The sequence below is a fragment of the Triturus cristatus genome, chromosome 1_2 (genome assembly GCF_964204655.1).
Source record: "Triturus cristatus chromosome 1_2, aTriCri1.1, whole genome shotgun sequence".
NCBI classification, from domain to species: domain Eukaryota; kingdom Metazoa; phylum Chordata; class Amphibia; order Caudata; family Salamandridae; genus Triturus; species Triturus cristatus.
The window spans coordinates 512,598,396-512,624,463 of record NC_140580.1 but is presented as its reverse complement, the minus strand read 5'-3'; the positions used below and the strand labels follow the sequence as shown (position 1 = coordinate 512,624,463).

Below are 26,068 nucleotides of genomic sequence, written 5' to 3'. Positions count from 1 at the left end.
AAGGGGCCCAAAAATCTAGGTTGAAATTTTTTGTTTCCTTTGAGGTGTAAGTGTTTAGTGGAGAGCCAGACTAAATCTCCTCTTGAATATTTTGGGTTTGACCTTCTCTTTAGATCTGCGTACCTTTTATAAGAATCTTTAGCTTGTGTCAAGTGTTTTTTGGCTGACTGGTATGTTTCTAGTATTCTCTCACTGAGGTCTTCAACGGCCGGTACCTTGTCATTTGACCGTCCCAAAATAATGTTTGGATGCCTGCCTGTATTCAAGTAGAATGGAGAAAAACCCGTGGAAGCATGAACCGCATTGTTGTATGCGAATTCCGCAGCCCAGATGAGTTCTGGCCATTCCTCATCTTGATCCAGAATGTACAGACGGAGGTATTGTTCAATTTCTTGATTCACCCTTTCCGTCTGGCCATCTGTTTCTGGGTGATAGCTTGTGGAGAATCGTGAATCGATTCCCAATCGCTGCAAAAAGGCTCTCCAAAACCGAGAAAGAAACTGAGGCCCTCACAACTACTGGAATCCCATGAGCTCTGACTATTTGTTGAGTGAACAACTGTGCCAACTGTGGGGCCGTGGGGATCTTTCTTAATGGAATAAAGTGACTCATTTTAGAGAACGTATCCACGAAAACCAAAATGGTATCAAAACCTTGACTGCTTAGCAATTCTACAATTAGGTCCATGGTGACTGTGTGCCATGGGTATGGTGCCGTGGGGAGGGGCTGTAGTTCTCCCTCTGGGGCCTGTCTATTGCTTTTTCCCCTAATGCATTTCTCACAAGAGCGGATGTATTGTCTCACTTGAGGGGCCATAGCTGGCCACCAAAAATATCTCTTCAACAATTCTGTAGTTTTCAAGACTCCCTTGTGCCCCGCTAAAGGATCGTCATGGCAGGCTTGTAGTGCTGACTCTCGCATTTCCTCTGTGGGTAGATATAAGGTTTCCTTGACATAAGGGAGATCATCAATAACCGCTCTCTCATCATCTTCCAGGGCCCACTTCTGCATTTCTTACTTAGACATCGATTTCCGAATCTTTTCCTTGATTTCCGAAAATTGCAAGGCACATATGAATTTTTCTGCTGGTATAATCGATTCTTCCTTGGGCTCCTTGAGCTTAGGAATTGTTCCCAATCTAGACAATGCATCAGCCTTCCCATTTGCCGATCCAGGACGATATGTGATCGTGAAATTGTGATCAGCGAAAAAGAGTGACCATCTCAATTGTCGGGCTGTAAGGGTTTTGGCTGACTTAAGAAATTGTAGGTTTTTATGGTCAGTGAACACGGTGACCACGTGACGAGCTCCCAGCAGATAATGCCGCCATTCCAAAAAGGCATCCCTCACAGCAAGCAGCTCCATATCCGCGATGGAATCATTTATTTCAGGAGGAGTCAACTTTCTAGATCTAAACGCCACAGGGTGAAGTTGTCCCGTTTCCTTGTGTCTTTGAGATAATATGCCTCCTATGGCCATTTCCGAGGCGTCTGCTTCAACATAGAAAGGTTCTTCTGTATCAGGGTGAAGAAGAATTGGTGCAGAAGTAAAGGAATTTTTGAGAAAGTTAAAGGCTGCCTCAGCTTCTCTGGACCATTGGAAGATCACCCCTTTTTTCAGAAGTTTGGTAATGGGGCTCACTTGTTTAGAAAATTCTTTAATGAAACGTCGATAGAAGTTGGCAAAGCCGAGGAAGCTTTGCACTTCCTTTACCTTCTTAGGGGATGGCCAGTCCAAAATTGCTTGAATCTTAGCGGTATCCATGGAAATTCCTTCTTCAGACAGAACAAATCCCAAGAACTCAACCTTGTTTACATGAAAACCGCATTTCTCAAGTTTCACGTATACGTTATTTTCCAAGAGTCGTTGAAGAATTGCTCTAACATGCTGCACATGCTCTTGAGGATTCTTGGAGAAAATTAAGATGTCTTCGATGTAGACCACAGCTGTGTGATCTAGGAACTCCCTTAACACGTAATTTACAAAATGTTGAAACGCGGCTGGTGCATTGCATAAGCCGTACGGCATCACTTGGTATTCGAACAATCCAAATCTGGTCCGGAAGGCTATCTTCCATTCATCTCCCTCTGCAACTCGAATCAAGTGGTACGCTCCACGAAGATCCAATTTAGTGAAAATCTTGGCCTCCTTCACTTGATCAAGAAGCACAGAAATGAGTGGGAGGGGGTACCTATTCTTGACCGTGACCTGATTCAATGCCCTATAGTCGATGTACATTCTTAGCTCCTCATTCTTCCTCTTGGGGACGAAGAACAAAGGAGAGGAAACTGGTGATTGGGAAGGACGGATGAATCCATTGGCCAAATATTGGTCCAGGTACTCTTTCAAGAACTGATTTTCCTTTTCTGTTAGCGCGTAGATCCTGCTACAGGGCAGATTCTCTCCCGGCTCCAGTTCGATCTTGCAGTCGTAAGGCCAGTGTGGGGGGAGTTCTTCTGCCTTAGCCTTATCGAATACTGCCTTCAAATCTTCATACTCCTGGGGAATGGACACTGTTTCTATGGCTCCAATTACAACTGGTTTTATGGCTAAAGATTTTGCCAGGGATATCTCGCCACACTCATCCGGAGAGTCGTAACAGTGTCTTTGACAGTAATTAGAATTAAGTTTCACAGTCCTAGATTCCCAATTTATCTCTGGGTTGTTTTCCGTGAGCCATGGTAAGCCTACGATTAGCTGGAATTGAGGGGCATCAATGAGGTTGAAAGAAATATTTTCGAGATGTCCTTGACCATGTTTTAGCTCTACAATTTCGGTTTCATCTGTGATTGGACCGAAGGTCAAATTTGTACCGTCAACTGCACGGACTGGTTCTGCAAACATCTTTCAAACAAAACTTATCCCTAATTTTTGGGCATATTGTATGTCACAGAAATTTACGGTCGCCCCAGAATCAATCATCACTGGTACATCCTTAAATTCCTTTATTCCAAATTTTAGGTCAAGTGGTACTGTAAGATGTGAGGATGCAGACTGTAAGGTATTTGCCAGATGTAGGGGTTCAAGAGTCGACTTGGGTGGGTCTACCATCAGGGCAACTCCCTTCACTGATGGGACTTCTCTTTTAACGGATAATTTGTCTTGGGTTTTTTAGGACATTCTCTTACAAAATGCCCAGATTTTCCGCAATACAGACATAAATTCCCTGATCATCTTTTCTCTTTTTCCTCCTTGGAAAGAGGCCCTCGTACACTACCAATTTGCATAGGTTCTTCTGCGGTTCGTACATCAAGGTTCTTGGTGGTTTCTGTTTTACTCCGATCGAATCGGGGAGGAAATGGTTTGAACTCTCGCCTCCATTCAGATTTTCTCTCGTAAAACCTTTGGTCTATTTGCAACACTAAATCGATCAACTTAGAAACTTCTGTAGGTCTATCGGGAATTTGCGCTAGTGTGTCCTTCAACTCGTCTCTTAAACCCCTGAAGAAGATTGCAGCTCTTTTTTCTTCCGGCCACTCCGTTTTAACTATTAGCTTATTGAATTGAGCCAGGTAAGAAATGAAATCTCGATTTCCCTGCTTCAAGTCAAGCAGCTCGTTATCCGTAGCCTGTGAAATAGCTCGACGGTCAAAAATACGAAGAAATTGCTTTTTAAGATCCTCAAAGTTATATAGCACTGGGTCATTGCGGGAGACAATAGACAATGACCAGGATGCTGCGTCACCACTCAAGTAAGACAATACAAAAGCTGTTTTAGACTGGTCATCGGCAAAAATAACCCGCCTACAAAGAAAATGCAATGAACATTGGGTCAGGAATATTTGCGCCTTTTGAGGGTCCCCATTGAAGCGTTCAGGATGGGCTAAAGAAATTACTGTGGAAATAGAGTGTACTACTTGTGTAGGTATTTCAGAATTTGAACTAGGAAACTCCTTTTATTCTGGTCCTCTTGCCTGGAATGAGGGACTCGAAGTTAGGGTGCTTAATTTCTGTATTAGTTGTTGGTTCTCTACTTGGGATCTTTTCATACCCTCTTTTAATTCTTTATTCTCCTCCATTGCAAGCGTTAGTTGACCCTGCATGTTTTGAACTAGGATTGCTAAAGCGTTAAGATCTAGCCCTTCTGCCATCCTGCCTGGGTGGAAATAAACGGCACTTCCATCTGTCAGGATTCTTACCTTGGTGCCAAGATTTCTTCCACAGAAGCAGGTGACAAGTCCCAAATCCCCAGCGCTGTTGCCGAGACAGAATAATTCTGTATCGACACCCATGGGGGGGAAAGGGGAATGGGAAAAGAAAGAGAGACTGCCTGCGACCTCAGGAGCTGCCACCTTCTCTATTCTGAATCTTCTGTATTACATTTTCTCCTCAGTTTTCTAGATTCTGGAAGGATCTGGCTGGCCTGCAGAAGGGGGGAAAGAACAACTTACAATTCTAAATCCTCCCTATTATCTGGGATTCCTCTCTCCCTCCCATATTCAAACATTGTCTACCTGATGTAGTCACAGTTTTGACTCTCTCTTGATGGTAGTGAAATTGGTGTTCCTGTAGTGCTGCGATTCTAAGTTTACAACCTGAAGTGAGAAGGGAACAATTATGTCATTGAACTAAACCTTAACCCCACTCTAACTCTCTCACAGAGAATTGACTTTAATACCTGGAGTAGCTGTACTAAGCCTAACTCACTTGGAATGCTGAAGAACAATGGAGCTCTTTTCAGTATTCTTAATATGCTCCAATATTGTCGTAGGAAAGGTGATGCTCTTGCTCTCAGATAAACTGTAAAAGTATATGTATATCTCTTCTGTCTCCTGAACCAATAACAAGAAGTCTCTGCCTTACTTGGTTTCGTTGTGTGCTTGGATGCTCTCAGGACTCACGGTCATGAACACTGACTGGGATCGGAAAAAACTGCCACAGAAGTCGATGAAGTCTCTTCACTTGAAATTCTCACTCTGGAACTCTGGCGGGAAACTATTAGATGTACGCTTAACTCAGCACGTCTAATAACATCTGAACTCAGGACACGGAAAAACACTAGTGTACTCTATACTGGGGAACGAGTTCCCGGTGTGCACATCCTATGAATACTAACGGAAAAAATTAAGGGGGAACTCTGACTGGAATTAAGTCTCTTCACTGGAACTGCTGAGAGAAGCAGCTGTCGACGCGGAATTCCTCAGTTGAAGTGCGCGGCTCACCGGGCGCTCGTGCAGCAGATTAGCTTGAGCTCGAGCCTTTCTCCAGAAGACTAGAGCGTGTCACATTGAATAAACGGCGACCGCCATCTTGGGTGGAGTTCGAGCCGGATGGCGCGATTAATAGGAGCAATTTGTTAAACAGAAGCCACAGATGGGGATGCAACCTTCTAAGCTTAAGGTGCCGAATCAACATAGTCTTTTTTGGAACAGAAGCGGTAAGTGTGCAAGCAATTGAGTTCCTGACAGTTATCGCCGCATTAGCAGCACTTTTCTGCCGCTAATGCGGCGATAATTTCATCGCTCTATTACCAAGCTGTCGCTAACAGTCGTTAGCGACAGTTTTTAGGCAAAAGCGTCCGTTGTAAATATTGCCACTTCTGTTAGCAATAAATATATGCAGGACAGGCGTTCCCCTGCAAAAACGGCCGCAAATCCCACTACTCCATATTCATAAGGGGATCCCTGAAGTTCTGAGGACAAAAAAAAAATGTCTCTAACTGCAGTTGGGGCCAGTTACTTAAGACCAGAAAATAGCTGGTCATAAAAATGGGGATAACACTTGGGGCCTCATCTCAGCAGGTTTTGGTGCTGGACCGCGCTGCAAGCAATGTTGCAGTGCTGCCCTGCGACAAAACTACAGTGCAGGAATACGCACCATCAATAAGATAGTACACATTCCTGGGCCCCAGTCATGAAAAGTGATGCAGCGCTGTGACAAGACAGCGGTGCAACACTACTCACTACGCCCTTCTTGTGACAGTATGGATGGTCTGTCTTCACTGGACAGCGCTCCATGACGCAAGTAATGACAGATACGTCAGGAATCCTGACGTATCTGTCTGCGCTATAGTCATGCACTGCTGCAGTCGTGTCACAACCATGACGCAACTCAGTCAATGTATGGGGCCAGCCTATCCTTGTGGCACTGCGTCACCCTCACACCTGCCATCAGGCAGTGCCGTTCATGAGGGGTGCCCGAATGTCGGCGCTGTTGGAGATCCATCGTTGGGAAGCATAGGTGGAATGTTGGTGCGGAAGGAGTTGATGAGACGTTCTTCGGTGGCCTTGATCAAGCTGCGAGGGGGTGCGATGATGGGGGTGGCATCCAGTGGGCAAGATGAAGACGTGATGTTACCAATGATGGCTGGTCTAGGAGAGTCCGGTGTTGTGGCTGTAGTTGAAGTTCCCACTGGCGGAGGTGACATGCTCAACCGTGTGTCATGCTATGTGGCTTGTTGAGGTGACTTGCTGCTTGTGTCTGATGAAGGGGACCTTCCCCAGGAGGGGGTGGTGTCCTGATCACTGCGGTTGTTCAGGTGGAACATGAGTTCACCGAGTAGGATGTCGTCGGTGGATGGGAGACCCTGGGGTGCAATGAGGTCTACAATGGTATTGGAGAATGGGGGACCATGGCCCGGGGGGGCCTGCTCATGAGGGTGCTGCAGAGGATGTGCTTGGGCTTGGTTCGGAACTGGGAGTTGAGGTGGTCCATGGTCATCCTTGGGTCATTAGAATGCGTGGTCAGTCGGAGTGTGCTTCTGTAGGTGATGGCAATGCCTCCTCTGTGATGCTCTGGGTGCTCCTTGTGGGTTATACTGTAGCCATCAGTGATGGCGATGGTGATGTCCGGTCCGGAGCAGAGTTTGTCCTGGCAGGCAAGGTGGCGTCCAAGGTTGATGGCGAGGAGGGTGCTGGTGTCATAGTGGTGGAGTGCCCAAGAGGAAGGCTCCTGGGTGCAGAGCGCGGTCCAGGGGCAGACAGATGCGTAGCGTATGGGTTGCCTTTGGCACAGGAGATGACCATTACAATGCAGGCAGTACATCGTTAACAACGCAACTCCGACAACGCAGGTGCCTTTACATCGCATTTGATTACAACGCATTGTGAGGTCAGTAATGGGGTAATTTAAAGGTTTTCGGGTGGGTATGGGTTTCAGATTTAAAATACAAACACAGAACAGTGCATGGGCGGATTGGCATGCCCACTCAAGTGCGCAATGACTGTTTGGCCGGCCCACTCAGTCCGCCCAAAGCCCAAAGCAGTCATGAGCACTTCCCTGTTCGCAATGAAGGCTGCATAACAGCCTGCATGGAGAACATGCCCACCCCTCCGGCCCCTGGCTGCATGACTTGTCCCATTGCCAATTACCAATCTTACCGCCGCATCGCAGTGTTGTGATTGACTCAGGGGAGGGAGCCTGGCTGCCTACTTCCTTTTCCTGGAAGCAGACGCAGGAGAGCAGGAGCTATGAAGACACTGGACCTGGCTTCGAGGTAAGACTTCCCTCATAACATTTTTACAACACCTGCTCACACACACATCCCCGCATCCACGCCCCATCCAGTGTTCTTTCCAGTGTTTACCACCTCACAGCTGTCAAGCCCTCCCCAGCGCTTCTAAATTGGCGGCCGCTGTGTGCCCATGCACAGTGGCTGTACCACTCCTGTGCCAAAGGCACATACGTAGTTGCAACCCATGCCATAACATCGCATTCCATTCCAATGAATACTAATACAAGGCACATGAAACCATAGATTAGGTGTTGCATAGCGGAGACATTAATATCACTATTCCCACTTCAATGAGTGCAACCCAAAACTAGCCTTTGCACCCCAAACCCAACCGTGAACCCTGGAATTCCTTTTGAGCCCCCATAATACACCCAAAAATCAAATGTGACCCAAATGCACACCTCAATTTCCATATTTTACCCCAAAAGACACCCCAATTTCCATATTTTACCCCAAATGCACACCCCAATTAACATATTTTACCCCAAAACACAACCCTGAAAGACAGAAGCAGAACAGATGTCTGGTCTTCAGTAAACACTCGTGATTATAAAAAAAGGTGTAACTCACCAAGAAAGTAAAGGAATTTGGCGGTTTGGCTACACAATTGATTTTCAAGGAGTTTTTAATCATTATCCACATCTGAACAAAAATAAGCGGAGCAGGTTCATTGAATTGAAGGCCCTTTTGACCGCAAAAGGATTAATTCAAAAATATAGCTGTGGTTTAAGATATAAAAACCAATCAGGAGAGTGAACAACTGCTAAGAAGCATGAAAGTTATTAAGTGCTGACCTTGGACAATCATAATAAATGACGATTGCTGTCATTTACTAAAGTTCTGAAGAAGGTGGCATATAGATTGCGTCCACCAAAACTCTGCGTCGACAACTTTTTATTGTATAACTTTTTGGAATAACACTTGTGATTGTTTGATGAAATGTTGTTGATACTTTGTTACTGATTTGCACTTGGAAAACGTTACAGACATTTTTTCAAAGAAGACCCACTGTTTTGTATGTTCCTCTGAATACATTGGATTAGTACATCGATGTGAAAAGAAGGGGGCAGAAGAAATCATGTGCAAAGGGGAATTGAAGTATATAATGTTTTAGTATAAAACTTTTTAATGGTTTTAATAGTTTTTTTACATGTACGTTGAATTAACACAATAAATATCAGACATTTTTTACATATATTTGGGTTCAGTGTGATGAGAATGTGGAGTATATGAGAGTCTGTTAGTGGTGCATGATTATAGTGATCAGACTTAGATTCCGTGTGTTAGGGGATATCCTCTTCTTGATTTTTCAGTGTACCCTGTACCCTACGTATAAAAAGGGTACCTCACAATTTTTTATAGAAGTAATATTTTATTACCATATGTAAAGCAAAACGCACATCGCACATAGCCTTTGGCCAAGCACAGCGTGGGGTTGGCTGCAGGGTTTGGCCTACGGCCAGGGTCTGCTTCCAACCACCTGCAGGCAGCCAATCACATGCTGCAAGGGTGACCAACACCCAGCAGACAGCCAGACTCACAAAGTACACTGCATTTGGCAGTGCACAGGTGGGAGTTGGCCACCCCCAACAGGCAGCCAACCTCACGCTGCATACAGAAGGGTGGCCAAAGGGGTCTTGAGCAAACACCCCAGCAGGCAGCCAGCCTCAAACTCTACATGGCCAAAGCACAGGGTTGGCTGCAGGGGTGGGCTCCCTGGTACACAGTATGTGAGCTGGCCTTGGGGGACAGTGTCCCTTAGGCCATTGAACACTCAGGGAAGGGGCTGTGTGGCCAACCTCCCTTTTTAAAAGTTAATCGATCCCAGGAATTGGATTCCTTGGGGCCTTTGAAGGCTAAGGGAAAGATGTCCACATCCCCTCTCCCCTTAATTAAAGATGTTGGCACCGGAGTCCCCGGGGCCTCTGGAGCCTCAGTGAGGGGGCCACAAGGCCCCCTCCCCTTTTTTTATATTTAGGCCCTGTGGGTGGACGCCATGGGGCTTTTAATGGCTCGCGATGTGTGCAGCATGGCCCCTTACTCCTTTTTGGGCCATTTCACCCTTAGGGTGAGGGCTCCATGGGGCCTATATTGCCTTAGGAATGGTGGGACAGGCACACCCCTCCCCTTATGGAATGCGTCCCCGGGGGTGAGGGCTCCTGGGGCCTATTGAAGAATGCGGCCCCAGACCGCCATTTTATTTTAATTTTCTGCTGGGATCGCACAGGTGTCCCGAGAGATTGTGGCATAAATTGCTTAATATTTTGCATTTTGAACCCAGGGGGTCCCTCTGAGTGCCTGGGAAATATGGTATCCCTTTGTAAAAAAATGTTTGAACCTAATGGCTGGAAGCAATATTTTTCACAAGTTGCTGGCAGCCAATCAGAGGGCTCTCTCCTGCAGGAGTCTGACTCTCACTGGAGCAAGATGGCACAAGGGAAAACAAGCTCCCAGGGCCAATCAGAACACATATATATATATATGGTGGGATCAGTAGAGCCCCCCCCTCCCCAGTCCCACTTAGGGCCCCGGGAACCCCATCCTTGGCCATGCAGCCCTCCTACCCAAGCCTTGAAAAGGCCATGGGGACCCCAACACCCAGGGCCGTCACTTTAGTTATAAGGGGGGACATGTGGCACCCCAACCTGAGCCTTAACTTACTATGTACCAGGGAGCCCACCCCTAGGACACAATAGTTTCCCTACCAACACTACAGCGGGCAGGGAAACTTGTTTGTTCCTATCTGGCACGAGCATTTCCAAATCACCTCACAAAATGGGGGAAAACACTTAGGGGCTGATTACGATGGCGTAACGATGGCCGTTACGCCATTGTAATGTTAATTACCCACCGCCAGCTGGGGCTCATATATGGTGGCTGTGCCTAGCAGGCACCGCCATCCATATTATGATGTTGGGATTTCAAGGCCGTTCCATGGTGGCAACGCCATGGAAAGGCTGACGGGGATTTGCTTTGAGGGTCCATTACGTGCCCCATGGGGTGTGGGGGTGCACTTGGGGGGTACCTATGCTACCCCATACATGTCCATGCACAAGGTGGCAGGCACCGCGCGGTGCCTGTCACGTTGTGCATGGAAATGCACAACATGGCATTTTACCATTGCGGCGGGTGCTGCAGCCAGCATCAAGTTCAGGGGTGCGGCGGTCCCGTTCCTGCTAGGATGGCGGGCAGACTCCTAATAGGCCCCTTAGTCTGCTCCCAGCTGGCAGGAGCTTTAAAAATTCTCTTGTTGATTTGGAGTAGACTTATGTTCAATTTTCCTGCCTGCACTGATGCAGGCAGTAAAACATAACCCATACTGCTCCTGCCCAGAGGGAGCAGCATAAATAGCTGCTCCCTGCGGGTGGGAGCAATGCCGGCTTCCGCACCATGAGGGGAGCTGGCTGGGGCAGTATGGGCCCTGCGGCTCCCCTTGCGGACCCCAACGTTGTACTTAGTGGGTGCCCTGGTAATATAAATAATGTAGGCCCCTGGGGATGGGGACCCTGGACTAAAACAATGGTTTGGGGAGGGGAACGTGCTGCCCCTTCCCCTTTTATTTACATTCTAACCCCAAGGATGGGGTCCCCACGATCTATTAAGCTGAGGAGGGCTGTGCAACCCCTCTCTTTATTAATGACTCAGCCCTGGGACATGGGCACCAGGGGCCTAATAAGGCTCGAATGGGGGGGGGGGGGTTACAGGCCTCCTCCACTTTTTAATTGGGGTTGGCCCTTGGAGATGGGGTTCCCGGGGCCTGATAAGGCTTGAGGAGGGGGGCTGGGTAGCTCCCCTCCCCTTTCAAACACAAAAATGGCCTGGGAATGGTGAACCCGGAGCCTCAGAAGGCTCAGGGAGGGGGGGTCACATGGACCCCTCCCCTATTTTATTGGTTTGGTGAGGGATGCGATCCCCCAGGCCTAATAAGGCTTGCAGAGGGAGGCTGCTTTGCCCCTCCTGTTTTTTTTTAACTGGCTCTAGGGGATGGGATTCCTGGGACCAATTAAGACTTGGGGAAGGGGTTGCACGCCCTCCTCCTCTTCATATATATGTTATGGCCTTGGGGAATGAGGTCCCCTTTGCCCAAAAGCCAACCCTGTGCTGCACAACCAAAAGACTGCAAGAGGCATGTGGTTGCATCTGCTAGGGGTTTGGCCATAGGGCCTGGCACCACTCCAAGCCCTGTGGCCAACCCCCCCACTGAGTATGGGCAAAGGCTTTGTGCAGTGTGGGGCTGGCTGCATGTCGGGGGTTTAATCTTTGTGTGCACTTTGACATTTGGCAAATTACATTTGTAATCTCTAAATATTTCCCTGTAGACACAGCCATAAGTAGCAAAAGATCCAGACATTCTGGATCTGGGCATAAAAATGTAAGTCAAACTCAAAGAAGACTTCCAAACACTTGGCTTTAGAAAATGGCATGGGCAAAGAGCCTAGACATTCAGACAAAAGATTGCTGGGCCAGCAAGAATGGTCCTTCCAAAGATCCGGACCGCAGTCCTTAAGAAATGGGCAGACACCCATATATGTTTTCAGCAGAAACTCACGTCTGACTGACTGAATTTGCCTTGTTAAAACTCAGCAGTAGCTGGGTGTCATTACCAAAGGAGAGGAATTTGAAACCAAAATCCCAGAGCAACTTCCCTTTGGGATGCTTGTACAAAATGAACAAGATTGGCAACAGAGACCTTATGGTAGTAACTTCCTTTAAGTAGTGAAAGGAGGCAGAGATATATATTATGAGTTCATTCAGTGAGAAAGGACTCCAATCACATCAGAGCCATGCCTGTGACCCCAGAATATGAAACACATGTAACCAGAATGATCTGACGACAAAGTATCAAATAAGGCAGAGTAGTTAAGCTGTAACAGGCCTCCTTTAGTACCCTTGTATGTAATTATGCACAGTTCCTCTGTGGTGGCCAAAACTACGAACTCAGTACCATGTCAGGGGCAGCACCCCACCAGAGACCTATCTATGATTCTATGATTTAGCAGACAAAGCCATAAATCATTTTGCAAGATTCCTTTCTGTGATTTTGAAGATTGTAGGGAAAGGTATGACTGGGAAATACCTCCTTAAATCGGGAGGCTCCAACCGGTGTTCTTTGTTAGTAGAGTAACCACAAATGAAGGGTGAATCCAGGGGTATCCAAGGGTGATTAATGATCAATGAAATGATTAATGAAAGCTTATGGTAGGGTTCCAAAGTAGTTGAAGGGGTTGAGTAGCTGTGGGTCTCCCTCTTCATGCCTCATAAATAACCACCACCTTATTTTGAAAGAAGGCCTCCAACTCATTTTACACAGATGAGGTTATCCAGAATGGGCCACAGAGATGACAGAGGGGATAAGGGAGCCTGCAGTGGGGGTGTAGGTTACACCCCTATTATTGTAAAAAAAATAATGATAAATGAACTGAAAATATATATCATTGAAAGTATCTGTTTTGATGCATAACATTAAATGCCAAAAATGTAAATCTCTGCACTTGACTGTACACAATGTAAAAAAAAAAACTCACTCAGGTATTTTAGGGTGGCAATAAAAAATAGAAGTAACGAGGAAGTCACTGCGTACAGAGTGCATCTCTGTACCTATCACTGTGAAATGACTACAAATCATTCAGGCAGAATACCAAATGCAATTTTGCTATTTGTCAGAACAACCTACAGTAAATTGGACAAAAGTCGTATTTTAAAAAACAATAACATAGCATATATAAATCACACACTAAACAGTGTTGCACCTATAACGGTATTTTTCTTAAATAATTTTTATAAAATAATGGAATATGCATTTTCTCTCATTCAAGAATAAGATCATTTGATCTGTGTGGCAGAGTTGGGCCTGAATTGGCAGCCTCTTTCTAAGAAAATGATAAACTATGTTTTGTGCTTAGTTCGTGGCTTACACTCTATCCTGTGATAGATAAGAGCCAGTCACATGTACCACAATGGAAGGAACCACAATGGAAGGAGAAAGGTAAGTTAACATTGTTCACAATAATACCTACACACTAAACGTTGTGGTAAAACTGAACAGATAACAAGAGGGATAAAAAATCTCAAAAATTAAAAAAAAATTAGGAATCATGAAAAGAGTCCAAGTATGACATTGCCAAATGAAGAAAGTCTGAGTCGGTTTAAGAGACTGCTTACCTTTTTGACCCGGCAAGTCAGAAGGCGGGTGAAATGCTTCATTGGAATTCTCCTTCAGTTGTTTATTAAACCTGCTTTGGCTTGTTCTCTCTTGAACAATGGAAGAATGTTTTCCATTCGTGAAACCAGCCAGTGGTCGTGACGCACTTACTGCGGGAGGTCTGCCGTCATTGGCATGCTGTCTCTCCATACGTCTTTTTAGTGGTGGTTGGGTTTTATCAGCATGCATTTCATTTACCTCTGTCTTTCCTGTGTCCTCTGGTGCCACTGGCTGTGGAACGCCTGCCTTAGGCTCTGTTCTGGGTGTGCCCAGTACTCCATCTGCTGTCGACCTGCTGGAACAGCACTTCACATTGAGCGAGAGCACTGATCTCTGAATAGATTGGTCTTTGGACGAGGGTCGAGAGAGTGGGATAGAGAGAGACTTGTCCAAGTAATGAATGACACCGGGACACCTCTGAGAAACTGCATGGTAAACAAGCGAACGAAAGGAGCATTGTTCCTTCTTTTTAAAATTACTCTTAAGTGGCAATTCCATTTTCTCTGTCTTGCTTTCACTGCATGCCCATGCAGTCTTTCCAACAAGCACAGGTGGATGGAAGCTAAAGACTTTTACCTCAGTGGACAATGAATTTTTCCATCGCGCACGAGCCTGCAGATAGTTGAAAGCACCGGTAGCGCTCTCGCACGTGCCACTTCCGCTGCACCGCAAGCATTTCTGGTCGCAGGCCACGACCTCCGCCCTCTGATTAGAAGGTAGATACATTCTTCTTGAAGTGATCGTTATTGACGTAAAGCCCTTCTTGAGTTGCTGACATTGTTTGCTCTCGTTGCGAGACAGGTTGGTTCTCGCGTCATTTCCAGCAGGAGCGGCTTCAATTCCTAATCTGCTAGGAAAGTATCTGAGTGCGCTATTAATGTTGACTGAATTGTGATTAGACAGAGATTGCTTTATGTTGTAAGCGTTAGGCTCGGTGATCACAGGCCGCAGAGGGAATGCGGGCACATTTTCTTCTGATTTATTCTCATCAATCATGTGTGAAATGACTGCAGATGAAATCAGTTTAGAATTGTATGATCCGGCAGCATCCTGCAAAGGAAAAAAATACCAAAATTATTCAAATATTCAATTGTAATGCAATCTTGTGTTTTGCCTTCCTGGGCCATAATAATGTCAGATTGCTTAGCTTAAGCATTCTCGTTAGTGTTCTATTCGTGCTGCTTCTTGACTTTCGTTCAAAATGAATACTGTATTCTGAAGAGCAGGTTACTTGCTGCATACATTTGTAAAACAAAAAAAAAAAGTGGCAGTTTTTAGGTCCTGGTGCATGTATTTCAGATGTGACTGGCTAAATTTGGGACTATGATGGCCAAATTAGAGCTGTAATTATTTGGTGTCAGACTTAAGGGTGATTGTCAATGTAGGACTGACATATACCCCAAAAGCAGTTTTACGCTTGTAAGTTGCAATCAAAAAATATCTGTGCAGGGTAGATGACATCATAAGAGTCAAGTTCATCCCTTTTCATCAAAAGAAACCGTGAACCAATTTACGAAAATCTGTGTTGTGGTGTGCATTGGCTGCTCTCTCCTGAGTCCTTACACGTTTCGAATTTGAATTTCCAGACTTCATAAATGGCGCAAAAACAGAATTCTTTCAGGAGCCATTAGATATGGCGTCTATGGCAGAGATGGTTCATGAGCAAGATGGTTGGACACTTTGGCTATCAGCAGGGCTTTAAGTGGGATGATAAAACTGGGATGTCTCTCAAAGGGGCATGGCCAATGTAATCAAGGGCAAGGCTTAAAACGACGTACGCTAAAAATCTTTTCTGCGCATCGTGTCGCCCGACTTGTATTTTGCTGTTTCTGTCATTGCATCCAGATATATGACACAACAAGTAACATCATACCTACAAGAAGTCAGGACTATGGGCTCTGTCAATGATTGTTAGTTGCATAAGATAAATAAGCAGCAACTATGGCTCGTTGTATATAATATTGAAAGAGCTTCCACTTAAAGCCCTGGTGACACCACGACAATGTTACTGCTCCTGAGTTTTAAAAAAGAGAAAGGAAATCCAAAGAGAAAATTACTCTCTTTAGAGGATTTCCCTTCCCCTACAACGCTCCCCTGGCATGACGTAATGCCCTAACTTCTCCACTAGTGAGAAGTGAGCAGTGTGAACAGCGCACATCGATGTGCCTGCTGTCACTGCAGTCCAGAAAAAAACGAACCGCCTGTGCCAGGGCACAAAACAGAGCCCGATAGAGACCCGTTTCGAGGCCTCCTTTAAAAAACTGCCAGTGCTAAGACCCGTTGAGACCCAGCCCACTTGAAGCAATGGCTATCAGGACCCTATCCTATCAAAATCTACCAGGCCCATGTGTTGCTATTTATTGTGGTAATCTCTGATCTAGGGACTTCTGGCTGTGTATATGGCAAGATAGCCTTAAGCGGTATTGGGTGTGCATCGTCAGTTTCCATCACTATGTGTGGCACATATGTGGTGGGGTAGTACCAGAAGTGGGCAAATTGTGCCTGTGTGCTTAAATAGTATAAATATATATCAGGGCACCAAATCCACCTCATTCATAAGGGCTAGTGAGCAGAGTGTCAAAGAAGACTTTGGTAAAAAAAAAATAATCAGGATATTAATAAATAGATATAGAAAACGGGGCTGGTTATCATTTTCGTAATCACTATGCTGTCAGCCAGTGACAGAGGGAGACAAATCCATCGTGCCACTTGGTCATCCAATTTAGAGAGGGCCTGACCATAATTGTGTCTGAATACAGTGTCAGGATCTTTGAGCATCCAAATTACTAAATATGTGGCTGTTGCCATGCTCCATTCAAGAGGTAATTCTAGAGCGTGCAGCTCAGTGCACTGTGCCAGTGGGAATATAGTTGATTTGTCCCAGTTTATATCTCTCAAATCGTATATATTCATGTATAAGGGAGGCTACGTTTGTAGCAGGGTCGCGTACATACAGCAACTTGTTGTCTGCATAGAGAGAGATGGAGAGCGGACATTGATGGTATCCCAGTGCCGCTTTTGCATGTTTTTGTCTAATCTAGGGTTCTAGTGCTACAGCAAATAATATTGGCAACTGTGGGAAACCTTGTCGCGTTCCTCTATAGATCTTCACCATGGATGAAGTATTACCATTGATACGTAATCTGGCCACTGGGTCTGTATACAGTAGACGTATCCACTGCACAAAAGCACTCAGCATCCCCATGCGATGCATCACGGTAAACATATATTCCCCCTGTATAGATCAAAGCCTTTGGCAGCATCTAATAGAATTGCTGCTGCCTTAAGTGAGGGTACTAGTTGATGTAGGACGGCAAATAGCATACGCAGGTTATGAGAGGTGAATCGGTTTGGAACAAATCCTGACTGATCTGTCAGCACCAATGCAGAAAGGAATGGTTGGAACTTAGTACCGATGATTTTTGCTAAAAGGTTTGTATCAATGTTTAGCAGTGATAACGGTCTGTATGATTCACATCATTCTGGGTTCTAACTTCTTGCCCAATGACAAGAGGGTTAATATGAGTGCCCCCCGTAAAGTTGGAGAAAGCATTTTTTTTGTATAGGCCTCTGCGTACATCGCCTAGAGAATCAGCGGCAATAGATTTTACATACTTTGTAAAATTCACCAGGAATACCATCACTAACCAAAGTCTTGCCATTTGGCAGTGAGGATCTGGCTTCCCAAACTTCTTCTCTTGTAATTTGTTGTACCAAAAATACCCTCTGATGGGAGTGGTCTTCACTATTGCAGAAAACCCTGGCAAGACAATCAGCATTGGCGTGGTCTTTTCCAGGACAGTGTTCCACAGTAAGTCCATTCCCTGTAGGTTGTTAGAGCACCGCAACAGTTTGGGTTTCTTACCCCTCATCTGCATTAGACAGTAAGAGGTTTCTGGTCTGACTGAACCTGGAAGTGAACACCAGACAGGTATGATCTCAGCTTCTTCAGTGCCTAGACCACTGCAAAGGCAACCATTTCTATTGCATTCTACCTCTGTTCCCTGGGAAGTAAATTCCTACTGATGAAGGAAAAAGATTGATCCAGGTCCTCTTCATTTAGCTATGAGAGCATGGCCCACATGCCATGGTCAGAGAGTTCTGCCTGCACAATTACTTCTCTAAAACAAATCAGGGCCCTTCAGCACGGGCACTGAGTACATGGCCTTCTTCAGAGTGTCAAAAGCATACTGGCACGCCTCCATCCAGCTCACCTGTCTAGGCTGATTCTTAGAAGTCAGCTGTCAAGAGAGCACCATTGGTGCCATTCCCCTTGACGAATCTCCTGTAGTATCCAGTGAGGCCTATCAAGGCTTTCACCTCTGTTTTGGTCTTGGGGGGGTTCCCAAGCCAGAATTATTTCATTTTTGGCCTTGAGGGGATTCACCTTGCCTCCTCCTACTTTGTGTCCCAAGTAGACCACTGAACCCTGCCCTATCTGACATTTACAGGCCTTGATAGTCAGGCTTGCCCTCTCCAGAGCCTGAAGCACTTCCCTGAGGTGCTTCAAATGGTCCTCCCAGCTGGATCTGAAGACCGCAATGTCATCTAGGTGGGCAGTACTGAAATTCTCCAACCCAGCCAAGCCCTGGTTGACCAACCTCTGGAAGGGGGCAGGGGCATTTATCAAACCGAAGGGCATGACCCAGAACTGCAAGTGTCCTTCTGGGGTAGAGAACATATACCATTCTTTGACCCCCCCTCGGTGAAGTCAATCTGCTAGTACCCAGACATTAAGTTAAATGTGCTGAGGAACTTAGCTGCTCCCAAATGTTCTATGAGCTCATTAGCTCAGGGGATGGCATGTGCATCCATTTTGGTGGTGGCACTGAGCCATTGGCAAGCCACACAGAGCCTAGGTTCTAGGGTGGTATCTGGAGGGGCAGCCTTGGGGACCAACACCACTGGGCTGGGGCAAGGATTATTTTGAGGGCTTAATACCCCGAACTCCAGCATTTTGGTGACTCCCTCAGTTATGCAGTGTCTCACCTTATTAGATAGTCTGTAGATTTTACTTTTCACTGGCATAGTGTCTCCAGTTTCAATATAATGGGTGCACCATGTTGTGAATCCTGGGGCATGGGCAAAGGGAGAAGCAAACTGCCTTAGCAACTGGCAGCAGTTCCTCTGTTGTTCTAGGAACAGGGGCTGACACCCTCCACTGACCCATCCTGCTTCCTAGAAGAAAGGAGGTCTGGGAGATGTTCACTGTCTTTCTCCACTCCAACATCTGTGATCAAGGGCATGCTTACTTCAGACCCCTCAAAGTGGGGTTTGAGGTGATTGATGTGCAGAACCCTGTAAGGGTTCCTGGGAGTCTTGAGGTCCACCAGGTAGGAGACCTCACTCTTACTTTCACCTCATAGGTCCCAGGCCAGTGGTCTTGCAGGGCCCTGGGCTTCACAGCTTCCATCACTTACACCTTTTGGCCAAGTTGAAACTCGATCAAAGTGGCCTTCTGGTCATACCATTGTTTTGTGACCTCCTGGGTGGCTTTTAGATTCTCCTTGGCCTGCTTCCAGGAGCGCTTCATCTGGGTACTGAGTGCCAACATGTAGCTGACTCCATCCTGGGGAACTTTTCTGGGAGCCTGCTCCCAACCCTTCTGCACCATACTGAGAGGTCTTCGCACAGGGTGCCCATACAGAACTGCAAAGGCGCTGAATCCAACCCCTTTCTTTGGTACCTCCCTGTACGCAAACAACAGGCATGGCAAGAGGAAATGACACTTACACGTCAAGGGCTGACAGACTCATTATCATGCCTTTTAGGGTCTTGTTGAACCTTTCAACAAACCCATTAGTTTGGAGGTGGTAAGGAGTGGAGAACATTATAGGTCACCCCACACTCCTTTAACATGGAAGTCATGTACACTGATATGTAGTTGGTACCATAGTCGGATTCTACCATACGGGTAAAGATTTGCAGCAGTACCCTGGCCACTGTGGGCGTGGTCACTGTTCTTAGAGGTATGACCTCGGGGTACCGGGTGGCATGGTCCACCAAGACCAGGATAAACCTGTTGCCAAGGACTGTCTTGGGGTCCAGAGGCCCAACAATATTGATGTCCACCCATTCAAAGGGAGTGCCAATGACAAGGAATGGCAGCAGGGGAGCCTTCCGCTTCCCTCACAACTTTCCACTGGCCTGGCAGGTAGGTCATGACCTGCAGAATGCCTCCTCATCCAGAGGCAATAAAAGTGGATGACAAGCCTTCCAAAGGTCTTCTTCTACCTAGATGACCTGCCAGATACATCATGAGCCAGTTCCAGCAGAAAGGTCCTGTAGGACTGCGGGACCACCAGCACATGGGTTGTACCATGGGTTGCACCAGGCTCAGGAACCTTAGGCTCGCTATACAGGAGACCATTCTCCCAAAAGATCGAATGCCTGGGCCTCAGCTTGCTGCCATAGGACCTTATTCCGTCTGGCAGTTGATCAGGTCAGGTAGGTTCCCCGGGCTGGAAATGTCTTCCCCTGTAGGTTCTGGGGAATCAACCCCAGACCACTTGAGTTTCAGGAGTGGGTTTCCTGCACCCCTTATTGGCAGTCACCTGGGTCATTCTTCCAGGCTCCAGGTCCTCCTGACTACCCCCTTGGGCGGCCATGGACCATTTGGTAAGGTACATCCACTTAAGCTAGGCAACCCTAACAGCTCCAAGTGTGACTTGAGCTCTACCTCTTTCCAGATGGTGTTCTTTAGGTCATTGCTAAGCACAGATAGTTCACAGGTATGGATGGACTCACAGCAAACCTCAAGGAAGTAACACTCACACTCAATAGGAACCACAGCCACTGGGTAGTGACTCTCAATGCTGTTAGCTGCAATAACCTTGTGAAATGCATTATGGACTACCTCTCTGAGGTCAACAGATGACATCTGGCTGTTGTCATGCTGGGTCCAGTGCCTCTCAGAACCTCCACCCTATATCCATTGATTGTGACCCACTGCCTGCATTTTCTAGTGTTACTAGGCATGTGTGTACTCTTCACCATCACCCAGGGACACTGGGGTAACCTCTACACTACCCCTGTTACTATCTGAGGCAAACTCATCCTCAAGCATTACATTAGCGAACCCCTGGATCTGCCCACCGGTGGGGGGCTGTGCCCACTTGGGACACTTGCTACCCCCCTTGTAATGCCCAACCTTTTGGCACTCTAAGCACTTAGGAGGTACCTTCCATTAGGGCCAATTGTCAGGGAACTAATTGTTTTTCTGTTCAGGCTGGATTGGGAGTCCTGACCCTTAGAACTAGCTTGAGGACCTTTAGAGAACTCTCTTTTTTATGTTGTTTTCCCTCCTCCTTCTTTGTGTGGGAACCCTGCCCACCCTTGGGGTGATCCATTCCAGATTCCTTCATCTGAACCCTGGTGCTGAGCCAGCAATCCGCCTTATTAGCAAGCTCGCCGTGGTCAGTGAGTTTACTATCAATAAGGGTTTGGCACAAACCTGTAAAACAAAGGCTGAACATGTGCTCTTTTGCAATCAAGTTATACAGCCCATTGTAATCTGTTTTTCACAGCCCTTCATCCAACCATCAAGTGCCTTGCAAATGGAATACACACAATCCACCCAGGACTTCTAATCCAGCTTCTGCTTGCCCCTAAACTGCTGCCTGTACTTTTCGGGTGTGACGCCACATTCTCTTAAATGGGTTTCCTTCATGTGTGAATGCCTCATCCTATCCCCCGTCTCTAGGGCCAGTCCCTCCCCTTGCTGACTATATGCTTCCAGAGGCTAACCCCCAATCCTTCTAAGGTCCCCTATGCATTTGCAAGTCACCTCATAAGGTTCAAACCACTTGTCAATGCCATCCCCCACAGCAAGGTCAGGCACCAGACCTTTAGAATATGGATGCTCTTGTATCCAGAGGACACTCTAGGTATGCTGCAATCATCACTGCTGGACCTGGCCTTGATGGCCAGCTACTTCGGACTCTGATCATGAGCCAGTTTCTTTTTTTCCAAGGCCAGTTTCATTTGCTTTTCCTCCGTGGCCAGTTTCTTTTGCTCTGGTTCAATTTTAATGAGGCCATCTGCAGCCTAAACTCCCCCTCTGCCTTCCTGTCTGCCAGCTCCTCTGGGGACTGGCCTTTAGAAGACACACTGCTTTCTACTTCGAGAGTACCAACTTGGGGGTCAAGTTATCCTCTCAGCTGTCTGCTTCAACTCCTGGCCCTCCACATCATCTTCTCCATCCTGGGCCTCTTTCGTGACCAGCAAGTGATAGGCCCCTGTCCATGCTCTCAAAGCCTTTTGAAGCTCTGCCTTCTTTGTGCTGCTCTTGGCGGGCAACCCCCTCTCCTTGCAAAACCCCTTGAGCTCTCACACATTGTACCTCTCCAGATTGAGGACTTCAAATTCCTTCTTTTCAGATGAAGCCACATACACCAACAGTCAGGTAGAGTAAGGGTGAATTTGGAAAAGAGAAAAAGCTCCATTAGGAAAAATCTAAAACTTGGATTTGTCTCAGATTATTTATTTGGGATTTTTAATGCAACACAAAATTACTGTATTGCACTGCACAAACTTAAGTACGAATCCTCACCGCTGATCACCAATATGAGAAATTGGGTTACTGGTTGGAAGAGGGGGCTACTCAAACAGCAACCTCAATCCTTGTCAGGGTGAGGCACACGCAAACCCCCAATTAACCTGTTCTCAACCCTCTGGTAGCTTGGCACAGAGCAGTCAGGCTTATCTTAGAGACATGTATAAAGTTATTTGTGCAACATTTCAAACAGTAATTAAATGAAAACACTAATGAAAAAAAGATTCCACACCAAATTAGAAAGACAGAAATTTTAATACATAAAACAAGACCGACACAAAAATAACCCAATCAGTAGATCTGGAGATATGCAATTTTAAAGATGTAAGTGAGAAACACAAGTGCCCAAACATATTCCTGGTACTGGGATTTTTTTGCAATGTCACTGCATATCATAATGTCATATATTATCAATTCATACATGATTGTTTAGGTGAGGACGACCATTTGTCCTAGAATGGACCTTCCATGTCAGAACAATTGTAATAAAAGTAAAACTAAAATAAAACTAAAAACATAATTGCAATCAGAGGGCAAGGGGCCAAACATGTATATGAACTGATTATATATGACACTATGATATGCATTGACATTTTTCTCCAGTACCAGGAATATGTTTGGGCACTTGCCCTTTAATGGCAATTACATTGTATTATTTTCTATTTCCTATTTTTATGTAAATCATATTCGTGAGATCCATTTCCACAAAATGATTTACATGTAGAGTTACTTATTGAGGTCAATATTGGCCAAAAGATCACATTACAATCTGGTAACAGTATGGTGCCGATCACGATCCGGTAAAAAATGTCCCCGTGCGACTCGTATCGGGTCTTTTTACCGTACGAATCGTACAAGTGCCGTACGAACTGGCAATCACGATTCGCATGGTAAAAAGTCCATACGAACCGCACTGGGAATCATTCCCCACACGTCCTCGGGTCGGAAAATGTGTCCGACACGTCCTCGGGCGATTTACCTTACAAACGTAAAAATCCAAGTCCGACCGAGGAATCACGATCCATCCCGTGCGTCCGAGCCTACAACCGTATGGAAAAAACACCGTCCGCACCGAACACCTATAGCAACCATGGAGACATGTGCCCGCATACGCGCCCAACACTCCCCCCAGCCCCCGTACGTCCGACACGTACCCCCCGTATATGTATACCCCCACCCGTCTAGGTACACCCCAGTACGTTCCAGTCGTACCCCCACCCCAGTACGTGTCGTACCACCGTCAATGTACACCCCCCCCTGTACGTGTCGTACCACCGTCAATGTACACCCCCCCCTGTATGTGTCGTACCACCGTCAATGTACACCCCCCCCCTGTACGTGTCGTACCACCGTCAATGTACACCCACCCACCCCTGTACGTTTCGTACCACCGTCCATGTACACCCCAGTACGTTCGAGCCCCACCCCCACCCCAGTACGTGTCATACCCCCGTGTACCTACACCCCAGTACGTTCCAGTCGTACCCCCACCCCAGTACGTGTCGTACCACCGTCAATGTACACCCCCCCCTGTACGTGTCCTACCACCGTCAATGTACACCCCCCCCTGTACGTGTCGTACCACCGTCAATGTACACCCACCCACCCCTGTACGTGTCGTACCACCGTCCATGTACACCCCAGTACGTTCGAGCCCCACCCCCACCCCAGTACGTGTCATACCCCCCGTGTACCTACACCACAGTACGTTCCAGTCGTACCCCCACCCCAGTACGTGTCGTACCACCGTCAATGTACACCCCCCTGTACGTGTCGTACCACCGTCAATGTACACCCCCCCCTGTACGTGTCGTACCACCGTCAATGTACACCCCCCCACCCCTGTACGTGTCGTACCACCGTCCATGTACACCCCAGTACGTTCGAGCCCCACCCCCACCCCAGTACGTGTCATACCCCCCGTGTACCTACACCACAGTACGTTCCAGTCGTACCCCCACCCCAGTACGTGTCGTACCACCGTCAATGTACACCCCCCCCTGTACGTGTCGTACCACCGTCAATGTACACCCCCCCTGTACGTGTCGTACCACCGTCAATGTACACCCCCCCACCCCTGTACGTGTTGTACCACCGTCCATGTACACCCCAGTACGTTCGAGCCCCACCCCCACCCCAGTACGTGTCATACCCTCCGTGTACCTACACCACAGTACGTTCCAGTCGTACCCCCACCCCAGTACGTGTCGTACCAACGTCAATGTACACCCCCCCACCCCTGTACGTGTCGTACCACCGTCTATGTACACCCCAGTACGTTCGAGCCCCACCCCCACCCCAGTACGTGTCATACCCCCCGTGTACCTACACCCCAGTACGTTCCAGTCGTACCTCCACCACAGTACGTGTCATACCACCGTCCATGTACACCCCAGTACGTTCCAGTCGTACCCCCACCCCAGTACGTGTCATACCCCCGTGTACCTACACCCCAGTACGTTCCAGTCGTACCCCCACCCCAGTACGTGTCGTACCACCGTGAACCTACACCCCAGTAGTTCCTGGCGCACCCCCAACACAACCTCCTAAGTACGGAGCGCACCCCATGCCCCAACATCACGACCGCATGTACGAGTCGTACAAAGCCACACACAAGGACATAATCGTACAACCAAATGGCCCATGTACACACCGTACACACGCTCAAAACGCACGTACACAACCAGGACAAAATAAAACAACACAAGAATACACCATTCGAAAGGCACACAGCCACTAAACATGGCCAACAACCACTAAAATAACACAATCACTGACCTGCAACTGCCAAAAACAAACAGAGGCCCAATACACCACCACTCCTTATAACACACCCACCCAAAATTCAAACACTGCCACACCCACCCATGGACCAATAAAAAGGGCCCACACACACAAACCATGAGCCTTTGCAACAGACTCACTGCTGCCAGACACCACAGAACCAGACTACAAGCTACACCACACCTTACACTTGCACACCTTCACACGACCACCCTCACAAACACCCTCTCATCACATTCACACACACACACAACCATCCACACCCCCCCCCCAACATCCACACACCCCCCACACCCACACCATCCCCACCCACACCCCTCACCATGCCCACTACCAAGAATCCAAAGTTCAGTCACCGAGAGTTGGAGGTCCTTGTTGATCAAATCCTCAGAGTCGAGCCACAGATCTTTGGAACATTGGTCAGAAGCACCAGCCAGGCAGCCAAAACAGCCATGTGGCAGACCATCGTCGATGCTGTGAATGCTGTTGCGGACACCAGGAGGACCAAGCAGGATTGCCAGAACAGGTGGTACGATCTGCGGAGGAGGGTCAGAGCCAAGAGGCAGGAGGAACACGACCAGGCCAACGCCACCGGAGGAGGGCCCTCCCGCAGAGCCGTACAGTACCATCCCTGGGAGGAGAGGGTGATGGCCATACTGCCGGTGGAGGCAGTTGAAGGAGTAGAAGGACTCCGAGACCCGGGTGAGTACACAAACAACGCACCTCACATGGGGGGAACTGCAACCACAACCAAAATTACTAACAGGCACGCAACCACCACAAGCCATCGCATGACTCAACCACACTCCATGAGCAGGCACATGCCACTGCTGCCACCATGCCCCATGCACCCAGCTGGACAATGTCAAGTCACAGGCCACAGAAGACAACAACACATGACACGGTAACCCGGATGGCGGGAGGCTGGGCACAAAAAATCACATAGTGCGACTCCAAAGCAGACAACAATGCCCTCTGCCCATATGGCCTAGGTCACAGCCAGACAAACACTGTGTCCCAACACAGGAATGACTTGCCAGCAAATGGCGGACGCCTTGCATCAACACATGGGGGT

General features: G+C 47.4%; 1 protein-coding gene across 1 annotated transcript in view; it reads right to left on the bottom strand.

Moving 5' to 3' along the window:
* C1_2H10orf90 (chromosome 1_2 C10orf90 homolog) overlaps positions 1 to 26,068 on the bottom strand; it is a 561,981-nt gene that overhangs the window by 433,723 nt on the left and 102,190 nt on the right. The window contains exon 3 of the mRNA XM_085622763.1: positions 13,616 to 14,705. Coding sequence (XP_085478889.1) covers positions 13,616 to 14,705 — 1,090 coding nt within the window. The remainder of the gene's footprint in view (positions 1 to 13,615; positions 14,706 to 26,068) is intronic.